The sequence below is a fragment of the Montipora capricornis genome, chromosome 4, assembly GCF_036669925.1.
Source record: "Montipora capricornis isolate CH-2021 chromosome 4, ASM3666992v2, whole genome shotgun sequence".
Lineage (NCBI taxonomy): Eukaryota > Metazoa > Cnidaria > Anthozoa > Scleractinia > Acroporidae > Montipora > Montipora capricornis.
Window position 1 is genome coordinate 7,532,576 of NC_090886.1, and position 13,660 is coordinate 7,546,235.

Here is a 13,660-nt window from a genome sequence, read left to right on the forward strand (position 1 = left end):
TGATCGGATGCAAAAGACACGTCACGTTTTTTTTTTTAATTTATGGGGCTTTTCCCTTTCTCTTGGCCTTAAAAGCCAAAGTTAAAGCAACGTTTGAGTCAATAAAGCCGTTTTTGCCTCTGAAGTAATCGCCAACGCTATGAATCGTTTGTGTAGTCCTCATCTGGTATTTAGAAACGTGTTTTATGCAAGACGCGACTGTCTGGCACTCTTGTGTACAACAACCAAACTTGTGGATGGTTCAGAGAACAGGACCGACATATTATCAAAGGATGCTGAGGCAAGCGATTTCTTTGTTTCGGTAATAAATGAAATGAATCCCGTGTACCCACGAAGGTGGGGTTTACCTCGGTGTAAAAACCTGTGAAACTTTTTCTTTGTTTTGTTAGCTCGTGGTAGGGTTAGGTTATTGTTTGCTGTTTTTTTTTGCTCTTTTGTTTTCCTTCATGTGTTACGTCATTTGTGAGTCTCACAGGTTTTTACACCGAGGATGAGCCCGAAGGTGACTATCGTAGCTAAAATAGTATTCATCAAGTTCTTATGAAGTTTCGCGCGGGGTTTCGCGAACCTAGAATATTAATGTAAGTTGAATGTAGTTTCAGCCTAAAATGGCAAAAAACGTCAACAATCCAAGTTTGTATCAGACTGAATGCGAAAAATTGTCTGATCTATTCGCTAACCTGTTTCGGTTTTCTTCAAATACGGTTCCGGGTCCCGGTCTCACAAACTCCTAAACGGGAAACAAGCTCACCAAAATGAGAAAGTTATTTACCAGCCAACAAACAAATAAGCTAAAAACAAAGATAATTTTCGGCTGAAATCCGGGGCTGTTATCTTTGCGTGACCAATCAATCTCAGGACGCCCGTTGTTGCGTGATGAAGTAACGAAAAAAACCAATGACTGCTTCAAGAAAGGCTTTTCTTAATTGGATAGTTTCATCTGATACAAGCTACAGACAGACGAAACTTTCTTTAAACCAGATTGAACTGAAAAGTATTATTTTCAGGACTTTTTGGGGAAATCGGACTTGCAAACAAAAGTTCTTCAGTGGGACGAAAAGCTGCCAATTCCCGACCCTCCCCCAGTAAGCAAACTTGTGGAACATCTAACGAGAAGACGACTTACCCCTGCCTCAAAGGGTTTCAAGGTTACCTTTAACAAATTTCTTGTTCGAGCTGGCTGCCGTGTTCTGGGACTACAGGAAGCACATGAAAGGTAATGATCTATAGTAGTGAGACAGTATCTGGTGACCGTATCATCCAGGGAATTTTTTTTTCCAGTAGTCGGCCTCCTACCTACTGACCACGCGAAAGAAGAAGCAGATCATAAATCTTCATAAGTGACACAATTATTATAGAACGAGACACAATGCAAGAGTGAGGGTTCTCCCTTGTAACCATAAACAAGTTCGAAATGTGTGATCCCCAAAAAAGGGAGGGCAGGGTGGTAGAGTTTGAAAACATTGGTGCCATTGTAGAGATAGGAAATAATTTGTTCTTTGGTCAAAGACAGCTTCTAAATGTGTCTTTCTTTACCTGAAAAAGGAGAGAAATTTGCGAACTGTTTTTGCAATCTAGTTCCCTTTGGCATTTTTCCGTGGGATGCCATTCGAGTGTCTTTTTCTTCATCGTAGTCAGATATGGCAATTACCACGTGCTTGTGCTACACAAAGAAATTAAGCCGTGTTGGCTAGGGTTGCTACTTGGACAGGTGACGGCACGTAGGATCCTGTGTTGTTGACTTTTAGCTCTTGTTTTTGTTTTTTTTTTTTTTCTTCTTCGTAGTCGTAAATTGCACTTTTTCTTTTATAATTCCCTATCCTACGGAAAGCGACATGAAAAGATTTTTGCCAGGCCTGACCCGCTGTTTGAACTTGGACTGAGATGTTATTGCATCACCAAGGTGGTTGTTGTTACGAAACTGGTTTTTGCATCAAATTTATACCATTCTGAGGGCCTATTTTGAGTGGACGAAGCATTAATTTGACGGATCGAACAAATGTAGATGGAAGTTGAAGGGCGCGAATTTGACGGTAGTGATTTCACATTTGATGTTTAGAAAGAGTCGAAATCTTGATTTCGATGAATCCCAGTTACAAATGTGTAGTCTGATTTATAAGTTAACGTCAAATCACAATTTTGGAACTTCTCAGTAAAATTTGCAACATGGATCGAGAAGCCGAGACGACCACCCCTGATATTGAACAATCGAATTCAATACAGCAAATATTTTGAGTGTCCAGTCGGAGCTGATCGATGCAATCAACAAGTGTTGCAAGCAAGGTTTACAGTTCCTCACACATAGTATGGCTCCCTTTTATCCCTATGAATTTCAGAGGTTTGAGGCTTTCAGGTACATTAGGAGATGTATTTATACAAATGTATTTTATTTCATGAGCCAAAAGTAAGCTCTTTCATCTCAAAATGAATTTCATTTGTAACATGTTTTCGTCGATTACCGGCCACCACCAACGTGACGTGGCGTCTCCCTACAAAACTCTATTACGCTTCAACAAATACCTCAGAAACGATGTACCGCACAGACCTGAGAATTGGACTAGTGGTTTATAAATTTGTTTTCTACAATATTCGAAGTTCTTGGCCTTTTCCAATGAAATATTTCGAATTTATGTTTGTTGTTACATGACAGTGACGGTGAAACGATCTATTGTTAAACGTTTCAATGTGCATGGAAATTCTTAATTGCATTGATTTAATTTTCTATTGGATAGGCCCAGTTCAGGTTACAATACAATAATACAATACATACTTAATTGACCGCTCCCCATAGGGGCTTTTCAGGGCCAATGAAACACAACGAAACAACAGAACAGAACAACAACAACAACTGTTAAGAATCCCAGCTGGCCGGAGGCAAACCAGTTGGCTATTTACAAGTGCAGCTGGTATTTGAACCAGGGACTACCAGGATCAAATTCAACGAGTGGTTAGAGCTGGTCTTGAACCCGGGATCTCCGGATCTCAAGGCAAGCGCCTTAACCACTGAGCCACACTGCCTTATCATAGGTGGAACCTTAAGTTGTTGTTTTTTTCATCTTGCATCAGTCAAGAATTAGAAAGGAATGCAAGGTCAATTATTGGAAACATCTGGTCAGTGACTAGTATTGATCAAGAAGTTACAGTCGACCTTTAAGAATTGTTACAATTTATTTAAGGAGCAAAAACAAGGTTTAAGTCCTGTTCTGTGTAACCTGCGATCAGGCCCATTTTTAGCTTCGCCCATATGTTCTCTTATGCCGTTGCTCGCTAAAATTGGGCCTGACCAAAAGTCTGTCAAGAATTCCGGACGGTCGGCCAAATTTTGGCCGACCAAACTCGTGATCTGATTGGCTGTTGAAACGCCGGAAGTGAAAATGCCATCGTAATAGCGCGGAACTCTCGCGAAGTCCTCGAGACTAATCCGCCATAAGTGTAGGAAAAGAATTGCTCCCTTTTGTTCTTACTATGCCGTGGACGGTGCAACTTGATTTTGTTTGTATAAATGGAGATATGCCATCTGAAACATCTCATAACTTGTCCAGAATCGGGTTTGAATCTCTGGAACGAGTGAAATTAGCGATTCCGTTGTCATGGCTCTGTGGCCATGGGTTGAAAGTACTTTGGCACAAACTTCCCTGATGTTTTGAAAGCTAAATAGCTGGTTCTTTCAAATGGCAATGAAAGCCGATGTATCTTGGTTTCCTGGATGAGACGAGGGACATATATATCTACAGGAGGAGATGCTGATAAAATCGCAAGTTACATGAATGCATGTTTTGAATATATGTGTATCAAACGGCTTTATTTATTCACTGTACATGACACGGTTTGTTTGCACACTTCATAGCATTTCCAGTTGATTTAACTTAAAACTCGCACTCCAGAAACTAAAATGGCATGTTTCCAGAGAGATTGTACAACAACAAAAGAAACTTAATTTGCGAGTCCATCTTACTGTTCGTACTCCATCAAAAATTAACAGCCAAACTTATCATGATTTTACGGCGTGCAATTCTAGAAATACACTGCAACTGAAGATATTACCCGAAAAAATCACCAAAGAAACCTTCATGGGCAAACACGTTAAAGGAATAATGTATTTCTCTTTTTTTTTTCTTTAAAAATCTATTGCCAAACCGTCCAACGACAAAATGTTGGGTTATCTTAATTACAAATTAAGATGTCAAGCTTAAAAGATTGCATATTCAGTGAAGTTCGGAGGGAGAATTACACCGGCCTTTGCCGCAATATAGTCGTCGAAAACATTCCCCATGCTTTAAATGTGTTTTTCTCAAATTAAAGCCAACGGTAACTTTCGAATTCGTTTATAATATTCCTCCCACGGTAATTAACTCTGGTCAAAACAAAATAGCGTGAATCTGCCGTCCACGCGTGTATTGGTGTAATGGAAGTAAATTTGATTGGCCGATGAAGGACATGTCAATCAATCAAAAAAAGTGGGCGGAAGGAATTTCGAAGAGGAATTTGGTCAGGCTCTATTTTTCGTTTCGCCAACTCCACATTACGTACCACGCGAAACTAAAATAGAGCCTGATCGCAGGTTATGTTCTGTGAGAGTGTTTTTGCAGCAGTGGACAAGAGCATTTGAAAAATTATTTGTTCCTGGTTAAAGAAATCAATTTGAAATCACAAATAATGATTGATTGTGAAAACTTAATTCACTGTCTTGCAAATACTGTAAGTACTCAAATGCACGGAACCACTTGGTGTCATTTTGAAGCTTTATTTTCATTATTTTGTAACTTAAGGCTGGTTCACATTTGACATAGCATCATGCGAATTGTTGGTGTGAACTTGGAAATAAACGTAAGAATGTCAAGAATACGAAAATTGAATATTTTTAATATTGTTCAGCTTTTTCTCCCTGAGTTCATACTTGCAATTCTTATTCTTGTAATGCTTCCAGGCCTATGGTCTCTTGTGTGAAGTGTAGCCCTAAGTTTAATTCTATTACTACTTTTCACTTCTGCTCACTTTGAATGAAAGGTATTATAGCAATTTCTTATCTATTTGTGTACAGTGGTGGCCATACAGCAAACCTGTGTACATTACCATACTGTTTCAGTGTACAAAGAAAACACTAATTAACCAATGCTACAAATTCTCAGTCCAAAATTATGAAGACGCAGACCAATGTTATGCACACAACATCACCAAATCCAACCAAAAAAAGCATGCAACACCCTTCACAAATTCATGCATTCGATTTTTTAAGAATTACATTTTAGATTTTGGTTTTTGTGCAATTCTTAATTGACAACAGTTAAACTGCTGTACTTTATTTGCAAAGTTAGGAGTTCATACTACCCTACAGTAAAGGTGTGTCGTTTTTAGTGTTTGTGAATAAGCTTAATTAAGATTCTAATTCGGTTTGTATACAAAACAAAGCAAGTAAATGAAGTGGTCGATCTTCATTCAGTATTCCAAAGAAATCTTACCTTAATATCCTGACATTCCTCGATAATCTTTAGTAAAAGTAAACTCTGATCGCTGCTGTACTGAGTGTTTCCGTTGGCAAATTTACTTGTATCAATTGATAGACAACCTTTATTTCTCTTTAGCACAACAAGTAGCAGCTACTTAAAGCTACAGGGATATCTGTCTGGTAAACTTTCGCCACTTTCCGAATTTTACCCGTGATTTCGACGTCGCTCTGACTAAGCATGGTGGTTTGCTATAACTGGGCAATTTGTTTAACTGTTTGTGCATCCCACGGAAACGCTCTTAAGCGTCTTGTTCCATAAAAGTTGGGGGAGACCTCCCCGACTTTTAAAGGGGAAAACCGTGGGAACCAAGCTGTAATTTACTTTAAAAACACGATGAGAAAAGTCAAGAGTGTTGATCTAAAATGGAAGTAGGATTTTGAGATCTACCCTCTGGATCGTACCGTCGTCTTATGTTCTTGAGCAAGGCGCCTTCTCTCGCATTACCAACTTGAGAAAGTGTTTCGCCCCGCGACCCACGGAAGGGGTGATTCACGGTACTATCGAGGATGGGAAATAGATAAGAGGGGTAATTGTTTAGTAACCTAATTCTTTACATAAGTTAGCTCAGGTGGCAGACGCTAGAAAAGGAAAGGAGAGAGAGGAATGGTCGCGTGCGCGGTACACGCGAGGAGAGGGCCGAGAGCGAAGCGATAGAGGGAAAAGGCTTTCCCCTCTTTCGCTGTCTACGTTTCTTCCACCACCCACGCAAGTTAGATCATGGTTGTGACAAAGTTCACTTCATTTTACGCAAACCGTAGTTATCCTTGGGTTGGATCGGGCTAGCCCCTGAAAACCTGCATTCATGTTTTTTTCACGTATTATACATAGATTGTGTGCTCAACACCATGATGACCCGGTGCATAGCTGTTGGTACGCCCCTTCAAATCATGGCGACACATTTGGAATCCGCCATGATGAAATTTACTTCCACGAAGACATCATCTCATCACAACCTGTGACGTCATACGCTGTGCTGGTCAGAGGGAGCCCATGGGATGCCGGGACATCAGTAGATGGTGGTATCGGTGAACACCTCATTTCACATGATGATTCCTCGAAAAGCTACGAAAACGTTACGATAAATCGTGCTGTTTCGCTCATCAACGGCCTCATGAAAGCCAGAGATTTTTATACAAAAGGAGAATTTTCTCAGGATACGGTGAAAAACAGAGCACTGTCGATGCAGTGGTACGACTACATCTTTTCGTGCTCCATGCAGTTTCTCCCCGGATCCATTGAACGCTACAAAGCCCCTGACAGTCTTTCAAGGCACATCGTTTTGATTGTGCGTGTTATCATGTACAAAGTGGAGTTTATTAGCTGCGACTATGAGGGATTTGAGAGAACCATTCCAAGCAGGCAACTTAAATTAAGTAGTTAATCACCGACTTTTATATAGGTGATATCGTAGGTAACTAAAAGCCTTTTCTGAAACAAGAATGAGCATTGTTTTGTCAAGCCTTTTAGGATACATTGAACAAAACGACATGAAAAATCCCTGCTGCCTTTCATCACCTTTTTCTGTTCGCCTAATTGTCGATTTAATAATTTGCTTTTCAGAAACAAATAGAACACATTTTAGAAACTGACGCCCTGAGAGAACCGCCGACTCCAATAGCTGTTCTTACAAGTATGACTCCTTCTCAGCGATGCCAAGAAGAACAGCGCCTCAAATGCCTCAGTCAAAGAAACCGCACTAACCTCTCGCTGCTCCGCGATGCTCTTTTCGTGGTGGCGATTGACCCTGACGACTCTCCACGAACAGCTAACGAAGCAATGTTCGCGCTGCATTCGGGAAACTTCGTGAACCGTTGGTATGACAAGAGTGTGCAGCTGATTGTATTCGGTAACGGCGTGGCGGGATTTGTGAATAACTATTTGGCGGGAATGACAGGCACAGTGGGAACGAACTTTGTGCGCATCGCTGTGGAGAATGAACGACTGCGTGATGAAAGTAATTCAGAGGGTAAGTTGGTGATTAACAATCTTTTTTTGAAATTATGAGAACGATGTAGCACTATGCTTAAGAGTGAGATTCGATAATATAACTCAGCCAACAGATAAGATTGGTGCTGCCGAATTATTATGCTTATATTTAACTGCCTTTTGCTGATTCTATGAGTCACTAATTTCGGCAAAAACTTACAGCCTCTCTATATGGGACCGACAATATAGGATCCTGAGAAAGGCACTGACACTCCGGGCGCAAATTTTATTAGAAAGGTATTTACAATGCGCTTGTTATACCCTTTTCAGTTGAACTGAAAAAAGATCATTATGAGTTGCTTAGGTAGTTCTTCATCAGTTGAGTTAAAAACTTCGTTCTTCGTTTTAGACAATTTTTTTTGTGGAGAACACTATTCATGCCTTTGTATAACTGTGATGATCTCCTTTTTATTTTAGAATTATATTCTTGCTTTCTTATATTGAACGTGGTCATATAGAAAGCGGTGGGAAAATCGGCAAATGTTGACGTGGAAATATTTGACAAATAAATTGTATTTAAGAAAAGCGAAGGACAGACTTACCTTAGGAATAGAAACGACGAAATGGGAAAAAAATAACTAAACTGATGACAGGACTTTCAACCCTAGACAAACGAAACTAGCTGAAAGTAGAAAATAAACGAAAGGGTGAATGGACGGTCTGACAAATGGACAGTCACTCCCGAGGAAAGGACCGTATATGTAGAAATGGAGGCTGAGGAGCGATACAAAGTAACGAGGTGCCGACTAGTAAACAAACAAATGGCAAGGCAAAAGAGCCTATGGTTATACTATCGGTAAATAACATCCCGATATTCACTCGTCGTGAAATTTTACTGAATCTGAATTTAACTTTCTTCAGATACCGATGACATCACGATATGGCCAGATCCTTGTCCTATGATCTGGGATGACACAGCGGATGGATACTTCAAAGGAAAGATTACCAGAGCGATTAACGCCAGTCGAACATCCGGGGCATTCAAACCTCTATCTCAAGATGTGTTTAGAATATGTCCTGGGTTCAGTTTTGACGCGCTGTGTAAGACCCAAGGTGTCACCCCAGGTGGCGCCTTTCAGGCTGGAATGCAGTTGGCGCTAGCAAAGATTGCTGGGAGATGCATGAGTGTGAATGAAGTCGTCAGTATAAGGTACAGTGGGTTTATAATTGGCTGCTCCCTCTTCCGGCTTTTTTGTTAGGGAAGAAGAATCTGTAAAACATGTCATATGTTAAACCTCATAGGAGGTTTAAATGACGGTTTCATATGTTGGCAATCAAAGGTAGCCATACATGATACAAAACGACGAATAGATTGTTTTACTTTGTGAAATAATTTCCTCCCAAATTTCCCGATAGTTTCCAAAGGGTAAAACTCCAGTTCCACTTCTCCGCCGAGAATAAAATAACCTTTGTCTACGATAGGCACTTCCGTTTTGGCGGAATGACGTTCATGGACAGCTGCATGGCGGATATGAAAGAGTTCATCGCGAAAGCCCTCCAATCAGAGCACGGCATTCAAAACATGACAAACCAGGAACGCCTGGCGCTTAAATGTCTGTTGAAGAAAGCGATTGAAAGTTACAAGGACGAGGTCTTGGGTTACAAGAAAGGCGAAATCAGTTTGTGGCATCTTGACTCTCTGTACAGGAATATGGGCCTTGTAAACCGCCTTCCATTTAGAAATTCTCCACATTTAGATCTGAAGACAATCTTGAAGCAACTTGTCACTGCTGTTCTTAGATCACCACCGATCAATATATTGCCGCCACAAGTAGCAGAAAACGTGACCTCCAATCCTTGCTGGTATCCTGAGATAGAGGCTATCGGGAGGCCAGGGGTCAAGTGTATTCTGCCACCGACGTCAATGGCGTTGCATTACATGTTTGGGAGAAATGCGACTTCCATCACCGTAAATGCAAATCCTGCACATCCTTGTTACAAAAGCGAGGGAAAGTTTGTCAAGGAACTCGAGCGGTGTTTGCAATTCGTCATAGATCTGCTTAATACCGAATAAGATGGTGTTGTTTTACTTTTGATTTCCCTCGATAAACTCACTGCTTATGAAGCAAATGTAATATTAGAGCGATTGTTAACTGAGTTTAGAAAGTCTCGTTTACTTTGGTATGGTATTACTTTGTTCTCTGCAATTGGTCAGCAAAACTCGCGCCACTTTCACAACCAGGGAAAAGCAAAACGAAAACCAATCACGCCATACAGGCGCGCATTTTCCCGCCCTTAGCGCCGGTTATAAGTATAATTGCTTCAAATTCTGATTGGTTCATCGAGCTGCTTGCGTCTGTTGTGATTGGCTATAGTTTATGCTTTGGTTTTGTTTTTCGACACTCCATTGAAAATCTTCTCTTAAATCACTAAACATAGCAAAAATTGACAATTGTTGATAATAGAGACCTTAAGATAAGAGAGGAGAGAATTCGCCGACGTAAGGCGCCCAAGCGAAACCTTAAGAAAGCCAAGGAAAGCTCTCGAGGATCATTGCGTGCAAATTTTGTAAAGCAAGTCATGGCATCATTCAAACGGAGGTTCACGACATTGTCCTTGACAGTTGTGATGACGAAAAATTATCGGAGGATGAATTTTTTCTTCTCTATGATTTATGCACGTCCAAAAATCCAGATTTTCCTTGTGAAATCGAATGCTATGGGAAATCTGACCAAGCTGACATGGACAATTGTGAGTGTTCAGCCGAGTTTTCTTTTCATAAAACATTTACATGGTGTAAAACAGAAAAATCAATTTCGTCAGTCACCAGCAACTGAATGTAAGACCACATATTACTAGTTTGATATAATTATTTCAACAATACTCACGGAGATTCCCTTCCTTGACTATTTCGACCTTGGCGGGAACACTCATGGTTGATAACCACAAAAATTTGGTTTTATCAACGGAGTTGATAATGTAAATTGGCCACCGTACAGAGATTCTAAAAGCTGACGTTTCGAGCGTTAGCCCTTCGTCAGAGCGAATCGAGGAATTATGGGTTACGTGTAGTTTTTATAGTAAAGTAGGAGCTACGCTATTGGTGGTAACATGGCAACGTGAAAAATAGGAATATATTAGTTAAATGAAAAGCGTTCGTTAATACCGTGAGGATTAAGGGTGCCGATTTGAAAGATGAATTTTTGTTCCAGATTCTTGCGGCTTTCCGTCGTACCTAGATGTAGGGAAAGGCCGCAGATAGCCATGTGTTTTTTGGAGTGGTTAGGCAGATTAAAATGGCGAGCGACTGGCTTAGATGCATCCTTGTCATTGTTCTCAACATCGCGAAGGTGTTCGCGGAATCGGTCACCTAGTCGTCTACCTGTCTCACCAATGTATAATTTATTGCATAACGTACAGGTTATGCAATAAATTATACATTGGTGGAGGTACATGTGAAACGATCGGTGATCTTAACAGATCGCTTAGGTCCCGATATCTTGCTAGTGTTAACAATGAAAAGACAAGTTTTGCATCGTGAGCGCGCGCATTTGAAAGTGCCGGGTTGCTCGTTAGTTTTAAGCGCGCTTCTAACTAAAAAGTTGCCTACGTTTTTGTCGCGTTTGAATGAAATAAGTGGAGGTTGCGAAAAGATTCTACTAGTCTCAGGATCATTTTGGAGTAATTTAAAATTACTAAGAATGATGCGACTGCGTGATTATGAGGATGGAAAGTGAGGGTGAATGGAATTCTGTCATTCTTATCTTTTTGTGACGTTTGTAGTGATGACTGTCGATCAAATTGTTGGGCGCGATGATGGCCCGCTTTGACCACAGAGACAGGATAGCCACGTTTTTCGAAGAACTGGCACATCTCCTCTGATTTGCTGGAAAAATCGGAGTCATCACTACATAGGCGTCGAAGGAAGTATACTACTTCCCCACCGACGCAGCACCACAGTTTCTTTAGAAACTACCCCTTCGTTGATAACCACACACTTGCAAAAACAAGCACATGGCTTACCAAGCTTTTCGCCGCATTTATAGCTTGAAATCACGGCAAATGTTATGTTGACATAATTTTGTCTCAGGATCTCCAAAAAATGTTGCTTCTGGTTTTTTCTGAATCAAAATGAGAAGAAAATATTAACGTTCTCGACAGGACGGCAAAAACATAGAAATGGCGTCCTCGACGTACCAGGGGCCAGTTTCTCGAAAGTCCCGAAAAGCCATCTGTTAAATTGCCAACCGCTTGTCTTGGAAAGCTGATCTTTTAACATGTTTTTAAGGAAACAAAAAGAAAAGTAACTGTGAAGTTTGACGAATTACTTCCCCTTCGTTCTTGAGTTACAAAGGGAATTGTGACACCTGAAAATGGCCCGTAAAGTTTCGGGACTTTCGACTGAGAAACGGCCCCCAGGGGCCCGTTTCTCGAAAGTCCCGAAATTTTACGGGCCGTTTTCGGGTGTCACAATTCTCTTTGTATCTCAAGAGCGGAGAGGATTTAAGTCGTCAAACTTCATAGCCATTTTGCTTTTTGTTACCTTGAAATCATGTTAAAAGATCGGCTTTCCAGGATAAGCGGTTGGCAGTTTCACAAATGGCTTTTCTGGCCCGAAAAGTTTTCGGGACTTTTGAGAAACAGGACCCAGGGGCCCGAAAAGCCATTTTTGAAACTGCCAACCACTTGTTTTGGAAAACCGATATTTTAACATGTTTTCAAGGTAACAAAAAGGAAAATGACTGTAAAGTTTGATGACTTTTGAAAATCCTCTCCGTTATTGAGATACATGCAAAGGGAATTGTGACACTCGAAAATGGCCCGTAAAGTCTCGGGACCTTCAAGAAACGGGCCCAAGGACGGGATGGCGCTGGGCGACAGGAATTCGTGCGCAAGAGTGAAAGGTCAAATTTAGTTCTGGTAGCTGTCCTAGATCTTCCCGTCCTCGTATCTTAAGGTCCCTGATAACTAAAGATGGACTTCGCATAGGCATATATATAGCTACTTATATTTATTATATGGCTAGTGTTTGTAGCTAATATAACGCGCGCTCTGATTAGCCAACCCCACGGGCCTATTACGGATTATGCAAATTACGAAAGAAAAAGACAAAAGGATATCCAAAGGCCACATTTGTTTTATTTACATTGAAACTTGTTGCGGCTAAAGAAGATGAGTGACGCTGAACACTCGGAGAGTGAATAGGCCATTTCCGAGTTCATGTCTGCCTCCTTTTCAAAGCGAGTCTAAGTGCGAAGTCTTTTGTAATGGTAATTAGTTCTACTTTACATATGAACGAAAACTAATTTTGATAACAAAAACTTCGCACTTAGACTCGCTTTGAAGATGAGGCAGGCTTGAACTCGGAAGGTAACGAGCTTGAATAGATAAGAGCGCGCATTGGTGTGAAGTGATGACTTCCGCCTAAACTAAGGTTTAATTTTAGAACCGTTTTGTTATCCATATAATAAACAACCAAGAGAGTATCAAGGTAAGAGAGGTAATCCCTCATATTGGCCCTATTCCCATCGTAATCCCTCTTAAGTTATTTTTAGACCTCCTGCGAGATCCGGTATTCCCACGACGGTTAACTGATAGCCAATCATATGTCTCCATATTTACCAGTCATTGTGTGGGAATTCGCTCAGCTGTCAACATTGGTAAAAATGGGGACATATGATTGGCTATAAGTTAACCCTCACGGGAATACCGGATCTCGCAGGAGATCTAAAAATAACTTAAGAGGGATTACGATGGGAATAGGGCCAATATGAGGGATTACTTCTCTTACCTTCATAATCTCTTGAAACAACTTAATAACCTTGACCGTTCGGTCGTTACGGGAAAATCTCAAACCTCAGCTTAACTGTATTGACCTCGGTATCGCTCGGTCAATACGGCAAGGCCTCAGTTTGAGTTTGGTTATTACGTAGTTATTAATATTGTGACTACCAGGGCAGTGTCACGTAGCGATGGCTAGATAGATTTAGGGGTTCAAAAAAGAACGCACAAATACCACGTGTAACAATTCCAATTGCGAAGATGCAAACGCCGAAGAAGGAACGAAGATGCGAACGCCGAAGAATGAACTATCACAATTATCAACCATTACGGGCGCTCAACCTAATTGCAGAGTATCTAAGAGACAGCGAGATAATGATGAGATAAGTAATCCCTTTCCATTTTGTTTTCCCATTCCGTGTGTCACGTCATTTGCGAATAGGGTT

The 13,660-nt window shown here is 40.8% G+C and overlaps 1 protein-coding gene across 1 annotated transcript; it reads left to right on the forward strand.

Moving 5' to 3' along the window:
• The first annotated feature begins 139 nt into the window (after window positions 1-139).
• Window positions 140-10,375, forward strand: LOC138046033 (choline O-acetyltransferase-like). Its single transcript, XM_068892718.1, has 6 exons — window positions 140-301; window positions 1,008-1,216; window positions 6,336-6,880; window positions 7,078-7,473; window positions 8,355-8,643; window positions 8,916-10,375. Exons 1-6 carry the CDS (start codon window positions 140-142, stop codon window positions 9,505-9,507), a joined length of 2,193 nt encoding a protein of 730 aa, XP_068748819.1. The 3' UTR covers window positions 9,508-10,375.
• The last annotated feature ends 3,285 nt before the right edge of the window (window positions 10,376-13,660 follow it).